Consider the following 22,552-nt stretch of genomic DNA (forward strand, 5'->3'; position numbering starts at 1 on the left):
TAGTACACCACTGGGCATTATACAGTCCGGTGCGACTGCCTCCCCAGGAAACATTACCGGACCACAGCATATTGCCTTGGCAGGCAACATGGTATCCCACAATGCAATGCTCTATTTCAAAGTATTCATCCTTTAATAGGCCGTTATATCTTGGTTGGAAGTAAAGAACATTATACATATAATATATTTATTTATTATAAATATTAACAACATTTTACTCAAGTTAGACTATCTTTTGAATAAAGTGCTCAATCCCAAAAGGGAGAGCGTATATAAATATATATTATTATCAATGAACGTACAATCAGTAGTATTTTTTTCATCCATTTTTATTAAAATAAAGGTAGTGGGCAAACAATTCCCGCCGATTACGAGCTGATCAAACTGTAGCAATAATGCCAACATTTAATCATAAAGCAGTCAGCCTCTTCTAACTAGTATTTACGTTTACATAATTTTACCGCATGACCCGATTTCATCGAAGTAAACCAACGGAAGATGCAAAAAGCAATATAACTTAAAGCGTGAGAAATTATCTTTAATGTGATTGCAATAAATCGACGTTTTTTTCACGATATCTCCCGAAATACGTGTAATTTTAGGACAATAACTATATAAGGTAAGTCTGGGGATGATACTGTCCATCGGGTCAGTGATCTTTAAAATATAACATAATAATTGGTATTTTAGAATAAAATATTGGAAGTTTTAAACATTTAATGTTGTTTTAAGTAGTCGCTTCAGCAGATGCAAGCTTAATGAGTCTAGGTAATGTCGACGGCGTCACATATCCAGTACTGTTGACACTAATATCACTGATTCTAGACGACGCTGTCCCCTTCACATAACCAGCACTGTTGACACTAATATCACTGAGTCTAGGCGATGTTGTCCCCTTCACATAACCAGCACTGTTTACAATAATCTCACTGAGTCCACTGAGTCTAGGTAGTGTTGACACCTTCGTATAACCAGCACTGTCGACACTAATATCACTGTGTCTAGGTAACGTTTGAGCCTTCGAATAACCAGCACTGTCGACACTAATGTCACTGTGTCTAGGTAATTCTGACGCCTTCGCATAACCAGCACTGTCGACACTAATGTCACTGAGTCTAGGTAATGTCTGAGCCTTCGAATAACCAGCACTGTCGACACTAATATCGCTTAGGTGAGAACCACCCGTATTCAAGATTTGCGACGAAAAATTAGAAAACGTTGTAATTTCCTCTTGTTTCGATTCACTATTTCGCTGAGTTCCGGTTGCCCCATTGTCATTATTTTGCCTTTGAATATCTTTATTTTGCGGTGCGTTGATAATTGGTTTCGGAGACGTAGCAGATTCGGGTTCTTGTGGGCTATGCTCTGCTGTCTGTGTTTGGTTGTTGTGCTCATCAGATGATTTACGTCGTGATCGTTGTCTTCTTTTAACACATATTATTACAATTACCACTGATGCTATAATGATGATACTCACTACGGTAATAACAATGATCAGGATCAAATGATCAAATAGTGATCTATGTTCATATTCAAACATAATCGTTGTCGATGGAGAGTCAGACGTGATACCAACTACATTTGTGGCAGAACAACTTACAACAGTACCTTCGTCAGATTGTGTTAAATTGTCAATAGAAAGTACAGTACCATTGTTATCAATATTGTATTTATCAGTTGTAGAATTCAATTGGATCAATTTTTCATTACTATTGATTTTCCATATAAAGTTTGCAACAGCAGGATCGTTGATAGTTGGCTTACAAGAAAACGCCACACGATCACCAGGATGAACCATTGCTGGTATCTGTTCAATCTGTGGGTCAGGAGGTATCTGAAGTGGAGTCACGCTACACATTACATCCTCACCAAGACAACATGCAAACCTTTCAAAATTATCCGTCTCTTGCGTTGTTAAAGTTACCGAATAGAACTGCTCCGAGAAATGACGTTCCTCTTCTCCGATAACTTGTAATGGAAGACGTTTCCAAGCTAGAAGTAGAGAGATTGCGAAATTTACGTGAAACGTGACACGGGAACGCGAACGGCAAGCTACATTAGTCGAAAATCGGTTATTATGCCCTCTAGAGGGTGAAATCTATTGTGAATTGGTCAATCGTGGAATTACCGTAAGGCGATTACGTTGCGGTTGGTAGCAAAAAATGACGTTCCAAAATGACAAAAAAAACGCATCATAAAATGCAGAAAAATGTTATGTTTATCATGTTATGAAACGAATCAAAGTATCCTAATAGAACAAGTAGAGTCCGACATGTAATAAAATCCATTTTGGGGGTTAAAATTTGATCTCGTATAGACAAGAAGAAGTGAACAAATTTCGATTTTTTTCGACGCGAATTCGAACGGGTAAATTGCCTATTCATTTGTGTGTGGAAAATGCCGTCCAAAAATCAGCTTGCGAAGAGGCGTTTTAGGCAAGATTGTGTCGTGTTACGGCATAAATGCGGTATGATTGTCTGTTTGGGACGGGGAACAGAAGTTCGTGCAACGCTATTTTTCGCCTTGCCTTTTCGTTGTGCATTAAACAGCTGTCAAAGTGTTTTGCTTATGGATACTATTCAGCAAACTCCAAAATGTTTTTAAAACATGATAATGCATGTGTTTTTGGTTTTAGTTTAAACCTTTTTGATAAAATATCGTTGTATGTTTATATAAAAATCATGAAAACTCGTGTTGTACTGAAAAAATAATACAACAACATTTCAAGCCAAAATTCGAAATGCTATAGTAAAATATCATTTGGCAAACATATTTAAGTGTCTATTGTGTTAGAACGTTTATCAGCAAGTTTAGAACAAAGGTTTTTTTGAATTTTATTAAAACTTTTAATGCCCTTGACCCTCACATAACCTTTAACCCGACATTTAACGTTTTCTGTAATATATTTGTGTTTGCTGGGTAGTAACTAGGCATATTAGATTATCTATTTTCATTTTGCTTTAGAAAGTAAACAGGGTATTATTTATATGATAATGGAGTTTGTTTCTTGTTATTCAAATAATATACACCAAGACTTCCTAGGCATCCAACACTCTGTTTAGATTATTTAGACAAATAGCATACACGTGTGAACATAGGCCTATACTCATTTTCCAATAGCCCACAAAACTCAAATATCGCTAATCGGGACTGAATGCTTAGAGCATTATAGATACAGCCAGTCGTATTTGCATATCAATACCGAGGAAAGTAGTTCGATGAAAAAGATAATCTTCTCTGGTTCGATGCACCCAAGGTGAATCAATGGGTGCTTCCTATTACCTTTAGATTATTTGTCTCAGCATAGCGCCACCATGATTGCAATTGCGTTTACACGTAGTCTTGGTTCAGACTCTATGCGGCTATCACGAACATACTAGGAACGACGAGCGTTAGGACCGACACAAACTGGCTGTGTAGGAGGCTAGTTTGGATGTGAACAGGACTATGACGTTCTACCGCAAAATGCAGAAATCCGTAACCCGTATGGCGTTTGCAGTGAACGCCTCTCCGCAATCTCTCTAATAGTGGAACACCAATTGCTTTTTGAAATGTACAATTGAAAGTCACAACGTCGTCTACATTAGCGTTTTTCGGTGACGTTTCACATGCAAATTTAGGTCTATCAACAACAAGTAAAGATGCCGTATGAGATTTACGGAACTTATGACTGGTACGGTAAGACACAGCACAAAAGTAGCCATCGATATCTTCAATGCTAGTGTTTGAAATCGTTAAGGTATATATCACATTTGTGCCGTTTACCACGCGGCTTACATAAAACTTGTTGATAGATTTGAATATTGCGGTATTGTTCGAGATGAAGCCAACGTTGGGAGCATGTCCTTTTAACCAAAGCAAGTCGAAAGTGCCATTGAATGATGCAGGTAAGGCACATGTGAATGATGCAGCGCCCCCTTGTACTGCCGTTACATTTTCGGGATTTATTGTAAACATTGCCAATTGCACTGAATCTCCATTCACCATGCTTACCAAAACAATAGCAATAGTAATTGCCAGCAATGCCATTTGTGTCATCTGTATACCACGCAATCGACTCGCTAGAGACAGACAATACGTTGGACAGTAATGAGAACGACTTCAATGTTTGACAATGGGGAAATAATTGCTATAACACGATGTTGTTTTTGTCATTGTGTTGCGTGACATGAAGTAGGTATTCTAGTAGGAGGAAATGTCCTGTTTACACAAACGTCATTGCGAGTTCTATTGTTAAGGTTACCTTGCACTTCTTTAAAAGTTCGATGTTTTTTAGGTAATGTCAAGGTCAAATGTGATGGACAGAAGAGCTGGGATTCCCCTTTGCAAATTGCAAAGTGTGATGCACAGTAAAATTTCTGAACGGCCCGCCCAAAAACCCTTGCCCTCCCCTCTCGGCCTGCCAAAAATCGCCCCCCATCGGCTCGCCAAAAGTCTCCCCCCCTCTCCTTTTCACATGCCAAGTTTTTGGATCCCAATTTGCAAACCCCAAATGGTCTAGATATATGTTGCGACAGGAACAGGAAAATATACATATTAAAGCCTTTCCGTACTGTTTCCTAAACCGTCAAATTATTCGTCTGGGTCTAAGAATCACACAAATGTAATATATTTGCACGTAGGACATATAGTGACCAAGTTATGGGGTTAGACAGGTCCATGGTCAATTTGCATACAGGTGTTAAAAACTAATGTTGCCCCGAGTTTCGTAAAAACAGATGCAAACTGTTTCACAAGTTCAATGGATTTAGAAAAAGAATAGTTTTTACTATCTGCGATGTCAAGTTCAGAAGATAGATGATAAAAAATACAAATTCCAATGGATCCTATGGAATCCTACATATCATTTGTCTCTTTGCTGTGTAACATGTTAACTAGACATCGCAAATAGTGTAAACTATTCTTTTCCTGAAACCTCTAAGTTACGCGAACAATTTGTGCAATTTTTACGAAAATTGGAGCAACTTTGACTTTTGACACATACACAAGCAAATCGACATGTGACCTTTTGTGCCCCATAACTTCTTAACGATAGGTCATACACGCACAAACATTACATTTCTGAGATCCGTGGGAGCAGATGCATAATTCAGATTCTTCATTAACTTGTGGAAAACATCAAAAGAGATGAATTCCACAAGTTATTGAAGAATGCGGCTGGAAATGTGATTAATTTTGGGTTTATTCCTCAGAAAATCAAAATTGCAAATCAAAAACATGTAATAATGACTTAGGTACTTTGGTTATGAGGGTGACGATATTATAACATTTTTTTTTTTTTAGATTAGTATTTATTTTGCATAAAATGTTAGCTGTTACTGTCAGATATGTCCCCATATAATTTTGAGCCGAACAAGTCAGGTAAAGCAAAGAAAATTTGAATTTACTACTAGCGCTAATGCATGTTACTTCAGCGGTTGTAATACGGTACGACCCTCTGATGTGTGTGTATGTGCCCCGCCCGCACGCCGTGTACGTACTGTGATTTTGACAAAAACACAGCACCTAAAGTCTTGATTTTTGCAGAGGGCGTTCTCCTTAGCAAATGTTAGAATATGGCTTTAATCGACGGTTTTATCACGATTTCTTCTGAAATGCGTGTTTTTATCTGGAGCGTCATAATCAGAAGACTATGATTTATCATTATGATACCAAAATTCCCGGCCAAAATTGCATCAACTACGAGGTGAATCGGGGACGAAATGTTTCCCATCGGGTGAATGACCTTTCACCACATAACAAAGCAATTTGGATTTTAGAATAAAATCAAAGATTTAAACACAAATCAGTTAATGTTATCGTAATAATGAGCAGCCGTGTCTTAATTGTTAGCAGGTGCATGCTCAAGGAGTGTATGTAATGTTAACGGCTTCACATAACCGGTACTGGTGACACTAATGTCGCTGATCCTAGATGATGTCGTCCCCTTCACATAACTAGCACTGTTGACACTAATATCACTGATTCTAGATGATGATGATGCCCCCTTCACATAGCCTGCACTGTTGACACTAATATCACTTAGTCTATGCGATGTTGTCCCCGTTGCATAACCAGCACTGTCGACACTTTTTTCACTAAGTCCACTGAGCCTATGCAGTGTTGAGGCCTTCATATAACCAGCACTATCGACACTTATCTCACTGATTCTAGGTAGTGTTGGTGCCTTCATATAACCATCACTGTCGACACTAATGTCACTGAGTCTAGGTACTTCTAACGCCTTCAAATAACCAGCACTATCGATACGACCGGTTGACGGGTTTGTCCAATTATTATTCACTTCAACATCTTGATTTTGAGGTAAGTTCTTCATTGGTTTTGGAGATCCAGCAGATTCAGCGTCTTCTTGATGTGGACTAGGCTGTTCATTGGTTTCTGCCTGTGCTTGTTTGCTTCGCTCATCAGATGATTTACGTCGCGACCGTCGTAATATTAGCACAATTAGCACCGAGGCTATCGTCATGATACTCATTACGGTAATAACAATGATGATCAAGAGCAAAGTAGTTTTTGGTGATCTTGGTTCAGATTCAGGCATATTAGTTACCGGTTCAGATTCAAATATAATCTTTGTTGATGAAGAATTAGACGTGATTCCAACCGCATTTGTGGCAGAACAACTTATTACAGAGCCATCGTCAGACTGGGTTAGGTTGTTAATAGAAAGAACCGCACCGTTGTTCTCAATCTTGTATTTACCAGTTGTAAAATTCAATTCGATCAAATCATTGTTACTTTGGATTTTCCATAGGTAGTTATCAACAGCGGGATAGTTGACAGTTGGCTTACAAGAAAACGCCACACGATCACCAGGACGAAGCACTCGTGGTATCTGTTCAATCTGTGGGTCAGGAGGCATCTGAAGTGGAGTCACGCTACACATTACATCCTCACCAAGACAACATGCAAACCTTTCAAAGTTTTCCGTCTCTTGCGTTGTTAATGTTACCGAATAGAACCGCTCTGGAAAAATACGTTCCTCTTCGCCGATAACTTGTAAAGGGAGGCGTTTCCAAGCTAGAGGTAGTGGAGCAGTAATTACTTCTTCAAATGTACAATTGAAAGTCACAACGTCGTTTACCATAGCGTTTTTTAGAGACGTATGACATGCAAATTTAGGTCTACCAACAACAAGTAAAGATGCACTACGAGACACTTGCCACATAGTATACCCGGTACGGTTAGACAAACCACACAAATAGCCATCGGTATCTTCAACACTGGTGTTTGAAATCGTTAAATTATATATTGCATTTGTACCAGTCACTACACGGTTTACGTGAAACTTTGTAGGATCGAACAATTTGGACTTGATGGTGGTATTGGTCGATATCAAATCGTCAGCTAATTTTAAAGTATATCCTTTTACCCAATGGACATTGCCATTAAATGACGCGGGTAAGGTACAGGTGAATGATGCGGCGTACCCCTGTACTGTCGTGACATTTTTGGGATGTGTTGTAAATATCGGCGATAACAGAGGTGCTCCTATTTGAACTGAGTCTCCATTCACCATGCTTACCAAAACAGCAGCAATAATAATTGCCAGTAATGCCATTTGTGTCATCTGAATACCACACATAAGATTGGCTAGAGATGATCGGTTTCACATAAATTGCGAAGAAATGAAAACAGTTTCAATGCTTGGTCAATTTATAGACAATACTGGTACAGTATAAGTAAAATGGAATTCTAACACGAATGATTGTGTCATTTTGTTTCGTGACTGAAAATATATAGGTCGTCTGGTACAAGGAAATGTACTAAACACATGAAAGTCATTGTTAGTTCTATTATAGGTTATCTGTCAATGTCAATGTTACATTGTACTTTAAAAACTAATTTCTTTAAAGCTATGATGATCGTAATGTCAAGGGCAAAAGTGATGGACTGAAGAGCTCCATTTTATTGCTGGGATTCCCTCTTGCAAAATGATGTGCGCGAGTGATTGTGGAAGTGTGATGCACAGTCGATACTTGTTTATAATGATTGTTCTTTGTTTCTGGTTGAATAATACACACAGTCTGTTTTTGTCGAATCCATTATTTAAACGTTTTTACAGCTGAGGGAACATTAATTGGGAAATTTCAACACGTTTTGTTCCTATTTTATTACACAAAATGGTATAGAGTTACACAGTAGTATACTCCAAAATTAAATTGTTTCTAAAAGAGTTTTTAGAATAAAATATTATTTTAAGGCTAATTTATTACACAGGCTAGTGTGGGAGGATTTTCAATAAAATACTTTTTGTGTAAAATATGACGCAACATAATAAATATTACATTTATACATTCGAACTCATAATCCTTCAAAAAGTCTTTTGAATTTGCCGGGTTTTACCCAGATTAAAGACTGTCATCTTTTTGTGTACGTCATACTTCATGTACTTCGAAAAGGCTAATTGGGGCCTTTCACTCAAGTTGATAGTATATTTTTAGTGAGTTCTGCTATAAGTGAGTTTGCAGCTACTTAAAGAGTGTATGCAATACGACGTCACTCATAACAGAGTCATCCTCATTAAAATAAAATTCTGTCCTCCATAAGGCTGCAATCACATAGAAGTATACGGTATACGGTATTCGCTATACGAAATACGCTCATTCGATCAGGCTGAGTAATACACACAATCTGTTTAATCTAAAAAAAGGGTCATCTGGTAGAAAATTTTGAAAAAAATTGAATAAAACTTTCGGCATAATTTTGAAAAATTTGAGCAACATTTGAACGTTTCGGCATTATTTTTTGGCATTTTGATGATGCTATTCTAGAACAAAAGGGGGTCATTGGGTAGCCGCAACCAAAAAAGGGAGTCATTGGGTATGGGCCGCATTAGCCCGCCCTTATACATATATAATAGATGACATATGCCCTTCAGTATAATATGAGAGAAATCATGAACTGATATGAACCTGCGTGATTTTTTGTAATATAACCGGGCTGTGGAGGCCAAACCAAACTATAAATTAGGCCAATGAATGTTACAAACAATTTCAAACGAATAGTTGCCATGTCAACCCACCTCGAGCAAGATAAATACTGCATGGCCGTATAGTTGTACTCCTAATTTGACCTTTAAACTTAATTTTATTAATTTTTGTTTAATAGATATTTCTTTTCAAATAAAAAAAAGTTTGTGTGTACATCAATTACTTGTGTTAACCTTTGTCTGCTTATCCCTGTGGTTTAGTATTAATTGTTCTAGTGCAGTGTTAAAACACTTGCATGGTTTGCATACTACATTCGTCTGCATCGATCTTTGGCTTTGTCTTACGTAGCCACATCCAGTTGGTTTACCTAGCTCAAATCTTTCTGGTTTTATATATTCTAAGTATCCTCTTGTACCATCGGTTGGCTCTTGGTGTGTTTTGTACCTCGTCTATCGTAGACACCATTACCTACTTTGAACTACAAGTTTTTTAAGGAATGGGGTATGGACGTTTGGATAGTAGTTGTTGTGGGACATGAGAGCACATCAGGCATATCGTATATTGCATTCTGAATACGAAAAATGTCCTTCTGATATCAAATAATTTTAATTTTTTGAAATTCGGGTTTTATGGCAAATGATTAAAAAATTATATTTTTGATATTTAACAGTCCTCGAAGTAAACTTTATAAATCTAATTATATGTACTTAAAGCGTATGTAGCTGGGAAGAAAAGCCGACGATCAAGTGGAAATTTTTACCTCTCGTATTGAAGATATGGAATTTCCCCCCAAAACACACAAAAAAATAGGTCTTTTTGGGAAAAAAATGTATCAATAATATGAACGGTCAAAATTGTCAATTGATACACTTTCAGTACATGTCATTAGATTTATAAAGTTTACTTCGAGGACTGTTAAATATCACAAATTTAAAAAATATTAAATTTTATAATTTGTCATAACATTTGTATTATGTCGCGAATTTCAAGAAATCAAAATTATTTGATATCAGAAGGACATTCCTCGTATTAAGAATGCAATTCGATAGGTCTGGTGTTCTCTCAGCTCCCACAAAAATACATTAAAACGTCGCTAAACGTTAATATCCCATTCCTTAATTGTTTTTATAAAGTACGTCATGTATGCAGTAAACTACACTTTTAAGCCAAGTCAGTGGTGTTAGGTGATAATTAATGACATGACTTAATTATACTACCAGGACGTATTATGTGACATAGATAAGTGTTATTGGTGTCAGATATGAAAGGGTTAATTAAAGGAAGTATGGCTCGTTAGTATAGAGTGATAGTTGTTTCCTCGATCGCACACATTAGGTTTCCAGAGACAAGAATATAGGTAAGTGTTATTATTAACTAGGTTTGTCAAAGGTTTGGTCATTGGGTGGCGAAGTGGATATTTTTATATTGGATGGAACTTGGGCGTCATGACCAGACCCAATGAACACACGACGACATGCATCCAGGGCGTGTAAACCAACGCGCCACATTGGTCTATGGTTATGCATTTAATCATTATATTTACATTGTATATTAACTCCCAATGCCCAAGTGTCACGAGTTTGCTAGTATTAATAATATGTTTATAAATAATATATTCTTGCTGCTGGTGTTACTGGCACTACTACAAATAATAATAAAATAAATACATTTTTGGATTTATAAACACCCACCACTGCGCTTATTCTTCATCTCCTCCCACTCTGTCTTTCTTCTCACTCCGCCCTCCTCCTAATATACTACTTTAAAATTCACTTCACTGTGTTTCCAGAATGTTACTTGTACATGCATTCAGTGTTGGTTTGAAATAGATATGACTTCCAAGAAAATGTAAAAATAGTTCTATTTATTATCGATTTCATTTTTCTTTTAAATAAATCTCTCGTATCAGATGAAAGTGATGATTTGTTAAATTACGTGTTACGTTATTTGACAAGGTCTTTCCTATTAATTGACAAGATCGGAGGAAGTTAGTGGCTTCATACAGAGCGTATCTAAAGTGTGGGGCTTTTCTGGAGAGTAAATTATCAAAACTTGGACAAGGCTAATAAGTTTTGCACGTACTCATTCACGTGTTTAGAAATAGAAATTAACAAAATAATTCGATACTATTCCTTGATTCACTTCAATTTCGGTAGTGACGTTAATGCTTTATCGCGGGTGCGCTGTGCCCATAGCAAAAAGATAAGTTTCCCGGTGACCACCCGATGACCATTCGGTGGTCATCAGAAACCTTTCGGGTACCTTTTCCAGAGTTATCCGAAAGTGCCCACTAGCGGATACCTTGCGGATACCTTGCGGATACCTAATGAAGTTATACAAAAGTTTTCGGGTAGGCATCCGGAAGTCTCCCAAAAACTCAAATATTTCAAATGAGTTACCCAGAAGGTTCCCAGAAACTTATATTCTTTGCAGGAGTTACCCGGTGGTTATCCGCTTTTAATTTGACCTTGAAAATAGCATTAAGCATCTTAAGAATGCGTGGGTGGGTATATGGTCAAAGGTCACTGAATGAATTCAAATAATGGACTAGCTAGCTGTTGGCAGTTGGAATATATTTGTGCAGAATATTCAAGTTATTTGTGGTCCAAAATGTATGGATTTACATGTAGGACATTACAAGATGTTTACTAATTAATCTGGAACATGCTGTAGGAATTAGAAAGCATTGAATGCTTGATTTCATATGACAATGCAGGTAGGAAAATTTGTACGAAATGATTTGTATTGATGCAGTCTTTATACACTGATGTACCTAATATATGACACATTTGAATGTTTTAGTTTATATCTTTTCTAGTAAATCATACATGATTTTGACAGTAAATTAATTTCAATTAAATTACTAATCATCAGCTAATGTGTCAATTAACTGATCAGCTTTAAGTTAAGCTATTTGTTGTAAATAAATTATAATATTTGATATGAAAATTATTATGCTGTGTCAGTGATGTGATCACATTTAGGTACTGTAATACATGTATATGCTGATATCATATCAATGTGGTTGTACATTAATTGAAAGGTATGCACCTTATAAAGGTGTGATAACCAATTAAATTAAATCAGGAATATTTAAAATTACATTGTATACTTTCAAGTTTCTTAAAGCAAGATAGCACAAGCTCAACTGCCATGACTGCAGAGTTATATTTCTCCAAAATCTATAATTCAAATAATAAGCTAAATTGCCTAATAAATTTGTGCATCCTGCATACTCATGAATTTGTATTTCTGCATTCCCCAAAAGGTCAACAGGAAGTCTCCAAGGAGGTCACCAGGTATATCGTCACCAAAAGTTATCCGCTAGGTCCCCGAAAAGTTATCGGGTAGTTATCCGCTAGTTCCCCAAAAAAGTCATCGGATGGTTACCCGCTAGTTTCCCAAAACAGTCATCGGGTAGTCATCCGGTACCTATTACCTGAAAGGTATCCACTATGGTTTCCCAAAAATTTATCGGGTAGTCACCCGCTACCTATCTAATTTGCATGTGAAATTTGCCGGTGTCTACCCGGTGACTATCGGGAAGTTATCCGAAAAGGTCTCATTTTTTGATATGGGTGCGTGTTGAAACCTTTGAAGACATTTTTCACATGACGCACTTTATCGATATTGGGTTTTAGATGTAAACAAAAAACAACATGTGCGTTTCTCACGTGCAAGCAATGTGAAAACACCAATCACTGCGCATTTTCTCATCGGTTTTGTCTTATTTCACTTCATATTTTACAAAACAATTGAATACATGAATACAAAACCCACCCAAGTCCATGGGAAGTGATTTTGAGGAAACTAAAAAACTGAGTATCATTTTAATTCCTTCAGTTAGATTTACCTGGTCAATATGGTAAGTTTCACGTGCAAATGAGTGCGTTAAACTGTATTGGGTATGACGATTAGCATTTCAAGGACTTCGTGGTTGTTCATTTTAAATTCTGTACTTGGATGTTTTTTTTAATCATATAATGACAGCAATGTTGGAATGAGATTACCATTAGTAAGATAATACAAAATAAAGCACACAAAGTATGTTGAAAAGAACACTGACATAAACCACGCACTTTTCTTGATTAAACCCATTTTTTTTTAAAGTCACTCTCCAGCAATGAATGTGTTACAAGTGGACTTGTTCTTTTATACATTCTGGCTTTGTGTTTTCAAACTAAGTAAGAAAATCGGTGATTATTAAAGTTACTGAATTGAAAAAACAAGGGCTTTTGGTGACATGTTCAGGAAAAAACAGTGTGGCCGGGTGACAGCGGGGTTGATAAAAAGGGGGGGGGTCTTGTTAAAACAGCCATACATACGCGTCACACCTCGGGAGTGCCCCATGAAACTGTGTTACTACTTCCTAGTACTCCAGTGTTATCGTAGGGTTACATGAGTCTATTTATGTTTCAAATATAACTTATTTTGTCAGAATCCCACTTTCCTGTTCACCATGATACCTCACAGACTGGAAATAATGACGACTTGACTTCCTTCATTATGTCTCTTTAAATAAGAAGTTAAATCTTTGCAAGCTTTTGGACTTCCTACAAGTCACAGCATTTTAAAAATCATCACCGAACCGAAGCAATAAAAATACTGAACAACTATGCAATGTACATTTCTAATGGTATACATTAGTATTACAATTCTAATCGTCTTTATGTGTGATCAGACACTCTAAGATGAGCTTAATCATTCATTTGTTGATATCGTATAATTTAATCACAAATCCTGGATAACAATTTTACAAGGATTTAAAAATAAATCCTTTAGGATTGTAATTAAGGACCAACCAACTTTTGATTTAAAATAACTCATAAATGCATGACATACCATTTTACAACGCAAATAAACCAATTTTAATCCCACAGAACTTGTGCCAAATAGCCTTCCGATTTGTGCGAGTTGGAAGGGTGCGCTCTGTACACATCAGTGAACATCAAAAGAGGAACTAGGCATGCTCCTTGTAAAAAAAAAGACAAGGAATTTCTGTCGCAGTTGTGTATAATAATTATGTAATTTTAAATCTTAAATCTTAAAGATTTGATTTTAAATCTTTAAGATATAATTTTAAATCATCGATTGGTCCCCAATCACGATCCCTTAAGATCATTTTAAATCCGTGAAATTTAGAGTGATAAGTGAATGCTAAATGACATCTTGTAACAGTGTTCTATCAATTGTATTAAACTAATCTTGATTTGATTATTTTCATTACAAATCGAAGATTAATCGGATAAGAACATTTATAAGAAATGCTGAAAAATAACTGAAACATATTTTTTTAACCCAAAACAGCGAAAAATTGGCTTGGCATGCGGACAACAAAATTGTCTTTGTAATACAACTTCATTAGTCACATGACGCAATGTTGATTTTGTGCCAGATCAGATCCCGTTTGCGTAGACCAATAATTTATTTATTTATTTTATATACATACACGAAAATGTTATCACAAACTGCTGCAAAATACATGTAGTGCTCGATTTCGAAAAAGAGCAGTAGTATTACACGTATGTTAATACATCATGTATTGGACTCGCAACACCGTGTTTCACGCTGTTAAGTGATCGTCAGGCGAATGACTAACGGAGGTTTTTTCTTCCTTGCATGGAGAGTTATGAAGATAAAACCTCCGTAGTCATTCGCCTGACGATCGCTTAACAACGTGAAACAGAGTGTTGCGGTCCAATACATGCTGTATTAACCTACGTGTAATATTTATATATAATTATAATTTTTTTTGACGAGTCACGGTAAACATTTAAATAGTTTGTGTTAATTGTTATAAATAAAACTACAATTTCTATATAGATGTATATTGACAACATAATTACATTATAAAGATGCTGACCATAAAGTTGCAGGTCACGCTTTTACAATGACATGTACTCCCTCTTACTTGCCTCCATAAGTTTATATTTTTGTTTTTGTCTTTATTTTTAGAACTGATTTGATGTCATAATTTGCTTAAGAATTAGAGTTTCCTTGCTTATGTCAATTTGCATGTCTATCTACATGTAAAAATATTGTTTCGATTAATATCCCATAATCCAGATCAACAATCAACAATCTATCAATACTGCAGGATTTAAACTGGATATTAGATTGCCGTCAATATGTATGTTCTTACAGTAAAATTACCAGACTTCTAAACGATTTATTAAGGCGGAAATTGACAAGAGCCTTGTTGTAGTCTACCAAGGAGATATGCATTTGAACATGTACATTAAACTTACTAGAAAATATTCAAGTAGACTTTGTCTTCGATAGGAGTCACTGACCCGAGCTACATCAATCAACAAGCAAGACTGTGCTGGAGACTAAATTCAATTCCCCAGCAACTATTTAGCAAACGAGAGAAACTGTCTGCTTGTGTAACCATTTAGGCGCGAATTTAACTCGCAGACGACATTTTGAAATGTTAAAAAATGTACCAAAATTTCACATTTTGAATTATCTTGACAATATTTTGCGTAAATACGACGAACACATTTTGATAGAATAAACATACTTAATATTAGCAGCGACATTCTTCTTCAATTTGAAATAAACTTTTAGTAAGAACTACTGTAGAATTCCTTGACTTTTAAACGGTAGGACCCCCAGCAATCCAATAAAAACACGCGTCATGCTTGTAATATATTACGTGAGATCATCTAGGCAAGCTGTCAAGGAGATAACTTAGAGCGGAAAAGCGTACAAGTGTTATATGATCCTATTTAAGTATGATCACAGAATTTCCACCTATCGGAGCAGAACACTTGTGGAGGTGTATTTCCAGATGGATACGGTATAGTTCCCACTTGGGACGGTCAAAATGTAATATTTCTACTAACGATTCAGTCATAAGTCACTTATCGTCTGGTAATACAAGCTGTACCTGCGCTTGATTGTCCTCTACATTGCATCTGACATTTAAGGATTAATACACCATGTTGTAATCCGATACTATGTTATATGGATGATGAGAGAATGGCGGCACCTTTGATGTGTGGAATGTTAATGATATTTGTGGCAGCAGCGGTTGATGTTACATCAGGACAGGTGTTTTCTGCGCACCCAGTGAATTCCACAGTTTTGCAGGGTGGAATAGCGGACTTTCGATGTCGATTGAATGGGGTGTATCCGTGTACCAATATATACTGGGTGAAATACGTTGGATCGGGAAATGTTAGATATCGAACTAAGAAGTATATTTCAACATGTGTAGGTTTAACGGATCGGAAATATTTTGATGAAACGAGATACTCTGTGACTAAACAAAACATAAATGAATATAGACTGGAGATAAGGGATATTAGGCCTAGTGACGCAGGGGCGTATGGGTGCGTTTATCAGGATAATAATATGAATGTAAATCGCCCATCTGCCATCGCGTCTTTGATTGTATTGAACAGTTGGCCTAGACCTAATTGTAATGTTACTCCAAGAAACCCTGTAGTCGGAGAAACAGTCAAATTTACATGCTCGCCACCAGCGGGATCTCCGAGTTTGCCATTAACTTGGACCTATCGAAAATCAGCTGACTTTGGTGGGACAATGACGGTACACCCTAGACAAAGTTATGACATTATGTGGCAACTGAGGACTACGGAAAATTACGAGTACTTTACATGCTTTGCGGGATATGGAAATGCTGTTAAGGGTTGCACCGTAAGCCCTTTGAAAATACCCCCTACACCTGTAGTTTCACCTGTTATAGTGCGCAAAGTGGAAGGCGATAATGCCGAATTTCAATGCCAGGTTGTAATAAGTACACCGTCAATCAAGTCACGTGTGTGGTTTGTCGTTGATGGAGATCAAAAATTGCATAGATTTTCAAACTCTTCAGGACGGTATAGAGTACTAGATGACAACGCATCATTCCGGATAAAACATGTAACAGAGAGAGATAACAACACGCATGTTTGGTGTACTGCTAGAAACGAACGTGGAATATATTCTGAAGCGACTGGAACGGCTAGATTACTTGTAATGTCACAAGGCTCACATATAATACGAAATACGATAGAGGATGCGGTAAGAGATTCCGTCAGCGAATATGACGAAGAACAGATGTCATCAGTGGATGATATCTCGGCATCTGACAACACAAATGGCGCGAAAGGGCATTCAGCAGCAGTTGCTGGGGGAACAGCCGCTGCCATCTTTTTGGTAGTTGTAGTTATAGTATTGTGGATATACTTGCTAAAAGGGCGGCTTAAAACTATGAAGAAAAAGATTAGAGGGAGTCCTGATTCCCAAAACGATTCTTCTCCGCTGACTATTCTAACAACAGATAAAACGTATGACAGAGGTCTTGAGATGTGCGAGTATAATGAGCCGCCGGATGTGACAAAAGTCACTCCATCCACGCAATCACTCGCAAGTCGCCAACAACGGGATATAGACGATGTTGTCGTGTATGCATTGCCCTTTTCAAAAGGGTCCGAAACAATGAGACCAATGCCATTTAGGTCATCACATGATTATCATACAAAAACCCAGACTCTTCCCGCTCGACATGGGCGAAGTAGGAAAACGCACACCGTTTGTATGACCTACCAAGATAACAAAGGGTCTTCGTTACCCGCTACGCCACTGCTTTCTCGACGTACAACAAAAAGGCGTGGCACGGCGACAGAAGATGTCAAGGCAGACTTTAGAGATCGTCAAGCATCATTTATTCCGGCAAACCATCGCTCCCATGGTCGCGCCTCGTGTCGTATTCCCATGCAAGCGCCTGTTCTGTCTCAATGTAACATTGACAATCGGGCGTCTTCACTTCCGAATTCACCTCAAACAGTCAGAGCATCTCGCAGACGACACACAAAAGACGAAATAGTCTTGTATGCCTTGCCGCTTCAAAAAGGCGGGGGGACACTGCGAATGAAAAGCTCAAGTTCCGTCGCCGATATTATAAAGAATGATGCAAATGACTTGATTTCAAAAAAGAGATCTCGATTTGGGACATCTGTTTCAAAAGGCAAGAAGAGATCACTCGTCTCGTCTCTGTCTCTTACAGAACTTCGCTTTGGATCTAGAAAGTCGATTAAATTATCATCGGAACAGAGACAAAGGAAAAACATTGAAGGACTTGTATATGCAGATTTAGAACTTAGTACGGGTAGCATGGGTGATAAGGAGAGTATTATAGGTGAAGACGAGAGAACTGTTTATGCTGATATTAAAGGCATTAGTATGGATTTGTAAAAAAAAATGATTTCCATTAGTGTATGTATCGCATTGCCCATGTTGATGAAGTGTGTTCGTGGATGCGAAAGCATTACAAACATGGATTGCTATTCACCGTTGAAGTAGTAATTTAACAAAATTATTGACCATAGCGATAGGTGAAAACTATTTTTGAATGTAACACCCTGCACTAGGCGTACGCTGTAACTCTGCATCGCACTATTGGTTTTCAAAATATAAGCAGAGATAACATAACTGGTGTCGTAATTCGTTTGCTGTCTGGTGCGTTCATCGGGAAATATGATCTTAATGCAGTGCAGTGGGGTCAATGTTCAAAACATAAACACTTTCATTTGAAACGATATGACACAATGATAAAAAAATATTCTTAAAACGTCTAGATGTCAAGAGTGCCTTTAAAAACAAGTAAACTCAACCAATAAAGTATCGAAACGATTATAGATGGTCAGATATATCGGAAAATGAAATATATAGCAAAAACTTATTTAATGTATATAAAGTGCAGCTTTCTCCTGCGCATTTTGATACCTCTTTAGTTTCTCTACGATATCATTTGGTCGAGTTATGGGCGCGTGAGTGGCTTCAAGTCGGATTTTGAAAGTTGCACTTAGCTCCTATTCAAGCCAAATGCGTTCGTCGTGTACACACACACACACAAATCAAGACAAAGATGTGCTCTTACTGTTTACTTAACCATGAACTTAACTTTATTTTACTCCTTCGACTTCCAACTTCAATACTTGCTACCCTTTACTTATCTCTGACTTATCTCATGAACTCTTTCTGCTGACATCTCAATACTTGGTGTGCCCACCATCACACACACTCGTTTGAATTTGGCGGACAAAAGCAATGGTCATTTATTGGTTACAGTACAACGCATTTGGCTTGAATAGGAGCTAAGTGCAACTTTTAAAATCTGACTTGAAGCCCCTCAGGCGCCCATAACTCGACTAAATGATATCGTAGAGCAACAAAAGAGGTATCAAAATGCGCAGGAGAAAGTTTCGCTTTATATACATTAAATAAGTTTTTGCTATATATTTCAGTTCCCGATATATCTGACCATCTATAATCGTTTCGATACTTTATTGGTTGAGTTTATGATTGTTATACTTCATAAACCGTTACTGCAATAATGTGGTGCTATGTGCAATTCTATAGGGTCGGTAATCTATCTTTGTTCATCGTTTTGATTCATTACTCCGGAAGCTTCTTAAAAGACCCGGCTAAAGATAATCTTCGAAGTAAGGAACCTGTTGTTAAGCTGAACAGTTTGGTCTTCTTATCATGTGTGTGTAGCTTGTTTTCGACACAATTTGATGAAGTTTGAAATTTGACCCCATATAAAGTTCAATGACCGTTCCCCCACCCATGGGGCAATATTTTGTTTTAGGAACAACACAATTTGTGTACTAGGGACTTTATGGATTACGAAGAAATAGGAGAAAAAAAATAAATCATTCAGGTGCATGGCAAAGCCACCTGGTGACTAGACTATATCCTGAACAAAGACAAATATGTCATAATTAGAACCAGCAGCCAATAACTGCATTTTTAGCTCGGATTCAAGATCTCATTCGTTTCGTTGAAATCGGTTAAGAAATGAGAACACGATGATCCAAAATCACAAGAAAGATGCAAATTCAAAAGTTTTAGGTTGTTCCATTCCATGCTCTGTTGATTTGTTGAAAAAGCGTACTCGAGCGCCGTGCTTTCCATGTAAATGCAAGTTTTGAGTTCGTTCCTTCCTTGGGTTTTAGATCGCTGTTTCTTTAAATCTCAACCGATTTCAATAAACGAGGGCTTAAATCAGAGCTAAAGGTTAATATAGGTATTGGCTGATTGTTTTAATTTTGACACATTTTGTTTTTGTAGAATACGCAGAATACTGGGTTGAACATAACTTGTACCTCAAGTTTGTTGTCTGTGGTGCGTTCCTTGGGGGAAAGGATCGTAACGCGTTGGTGGCAATGTTCGTAACTTTCGTTTGAAACGATATGAAACAAAATACATTCTTAAAACTTCTAAATGTCACGCGAAGAATGGGATGTATTATACCTTTAAAATAAGTATGATTGTTACACTCTAACTTGTCTGGCAGAATGTAGTCATAAATCATTACTACAATAATGTGGTGCTATGTGCAATTCTATATGCTCGGTAATCTATCTTTGTTCATCGTTTTGATTCATTACTCCGGAAGCTTCTGAAAAGACCCGGCTAAAATATAATCTTCGAAGTAAGGAACCTGTTGTTAATCTGAACAGTTTGGTCTTCTTATCATGTGTGTGTAGCTGGTTATCACGTGCTGTATTCAGATTTTATATCAATTGAACTTTGTAAGTCTACATCGTGTTATATCATGTTTATATTGCAAATGATTCATATTATATTTGATGTTCGTCATATATCTATTAATATTAAATTCTGTTTATGTTCATCAATTGACAGTGACAGAAACGTTTTCAGTATTATCAGTCTTTCTGTTCATTTGGTGAAGAAAATTATTCTCTTACTATTTTCTTGTTATTTTATGACTCGAGCTATGTACGCACCAAAACATGTCAAGGCCAATGGGTTTCTATGGTCATTGACCTATTTTGATGCGAAATCTAGATAATGAAACATCCTACATATTGCTAACTAGCATTATTTAAGATCATTTTTAAAACGAAGATTTTGACACCATGTTGATAAAAATCGGAGCAAGTTTAAAATGTTGACCCTCTAGAGGTCTACGGTTGACCTTTGCCCTTTTTGGTAATAACTCAAGAACAGTTCATCCTAGATAGGTAAAACTATATATTCTCTGAATTCTTATCACCAGAGGAAAACATTCGTAATGTTTTCGACACAATTTGATGAAGTTTGAAATTTGACCCCATATAAAGTTCAATGACCTTTCACCCACCCATGGGACAATATTTTGTTTAGGAACAGCAAAATTTGTGTACTAGGGACTTTATGGATTACGAAGAAATAGGAGAGAAAAATAAATCATTCAGGTGCATAGCAAAGCCAACTGGTGACTAGACTGTATCCTAAACAAATATGTCATAATTAGAACCAGCAGCCAATAACTGCATTTTAGCTCGGATTCAAGAACCCATTCGTTGAAATCGGTCAAGAAATGAAGACACGATGATCCAAAATTACAAGGAAGATGCAAATTCAAAAGTTGTAGCTTGCTCCATTGCATGCTCTATTGATTTGTTCAAAAAGCTTACTCGAGCAAGAGAACTAGCGCAGGGCTTACCATGTAAATGCAACTTTTCATTTCGTTCCTTCCTTGGGTTTTAGATCACTATTTCTTTAAATCGCGACCGATTTCAATAAATGAGATCTTAAATCGGAGCTAAATGTTACATGTATTGGCTGATTGTTTTAATGTTGACATATTTTTGTTTTTGTAGGATACGCAGGGCTGGGTTGAACATAACTGGTACCTCAAGTGTTTTTGTCTGTGATACGTTCCTTGGGGAAATTGATCATAAAGCATTGTTGACAATGTTCATAGCATGACCACTTTCATTTGAAACGATATGACATAATAAAAAAAACATTCGTAAAAACTCTAAATGTCACGGGAAGAGTAGGATTTGGTATACCTTTAAAAACAAGTATGATTGTTACACTTTAACTTGTCTTGCAGAATGTAGTCATAAACCATACTACAATAATGTGATGCTATATGAATGTGCAATTCTATCGGCTCGGTAATCTATCTTTGTTCATCTTTTTGATTCATTACTCCGGAAGCTTCTTAAAAGACCGGCTAAAAGATAATCTACGAAGTAAGGAACCTGTTGTTAGGCTGAACAGTTTGGTCTTCTTATCATGTGTGTAGCTGGTTATCACGTGCCTTTTTAGATTTTATATCAATTGAACTTTGTAAGCTACATCGTGTTATACGGTATATCATGTTTATAATGCAAATGATTCATTATATTTTTGATGTTCGTCATATCTATTAATATTAACTTCTGTTTATTTTATTCAATTGACAGTGACATAAATGTGTTCAGTTTTATCAATCTTTTCTGTTCATTTTGTGAAGAAATATATTCTCTTATTATTTTTGTGACTCGATCTCGATACACTATTATGTATAATGCATTACAGTTTTTGAAATAGGGCTTATATATAAAGCTGTTAAAAATAAATGCATAACATTTTTTTGTTCATTTTGAATACTAAAATGCTTGCCTTAGTTTTCTTGTTGTCATTTGCCATTTTGAAACAGAAATGAAAATTCTTATAAAAATCAACCGATTTGATATACTTTATCTACAGTGTCATTGAAGTTAAGGTATTGTAACGGAATACAATTGCAATTGTTCTGTCGAATTGGATGTCTTTGAAAAGAGCGGTATTGTATTCAAATCTATGGATGCACACATACACAGACA

The 22,552-nt window shown here is 36.7% G+C and overlaps 1 protein-coding gene across 1 annotated transcript; it reads left to right on the forward strand.

The window, feature by feature from the left end:
- Positions 1–15,541: 15,541 nt before the first annotated feature.
- Positions 15,542–22,272, forward strand: LOC140141448 (uncharacterized). Its single transcript, XM_072163304.1, has one exon. It carries the CDS (start codon positions 15,903–15,905, stop codon positions 18,135–18,137), a length of 2,235 nt encoding a protein of 744 aa, XP_072019405.1. The 5' UTR covers positions 15,542–15,902; the 3' UTR covers positions 18,138–22,272.
- Positions 22,273–22,552: the final 280 nt, after the last annotated feature.

Source organism: Amphiura filiformis, chromosome 19 (genome assembly GCF_039555335.1).
Source record: "Amphiura filiformis chromosome 19, Afil_fr2py, whole genome shotgun sequence".
Taxonomy (NCBI): domain Eukaryota; kingdom Metazoa; phylum Echinodermata; class Ophiuroidea; order Amphilepidida; family Amphiuridae; genus Amphiura; species Amphiura filiformis.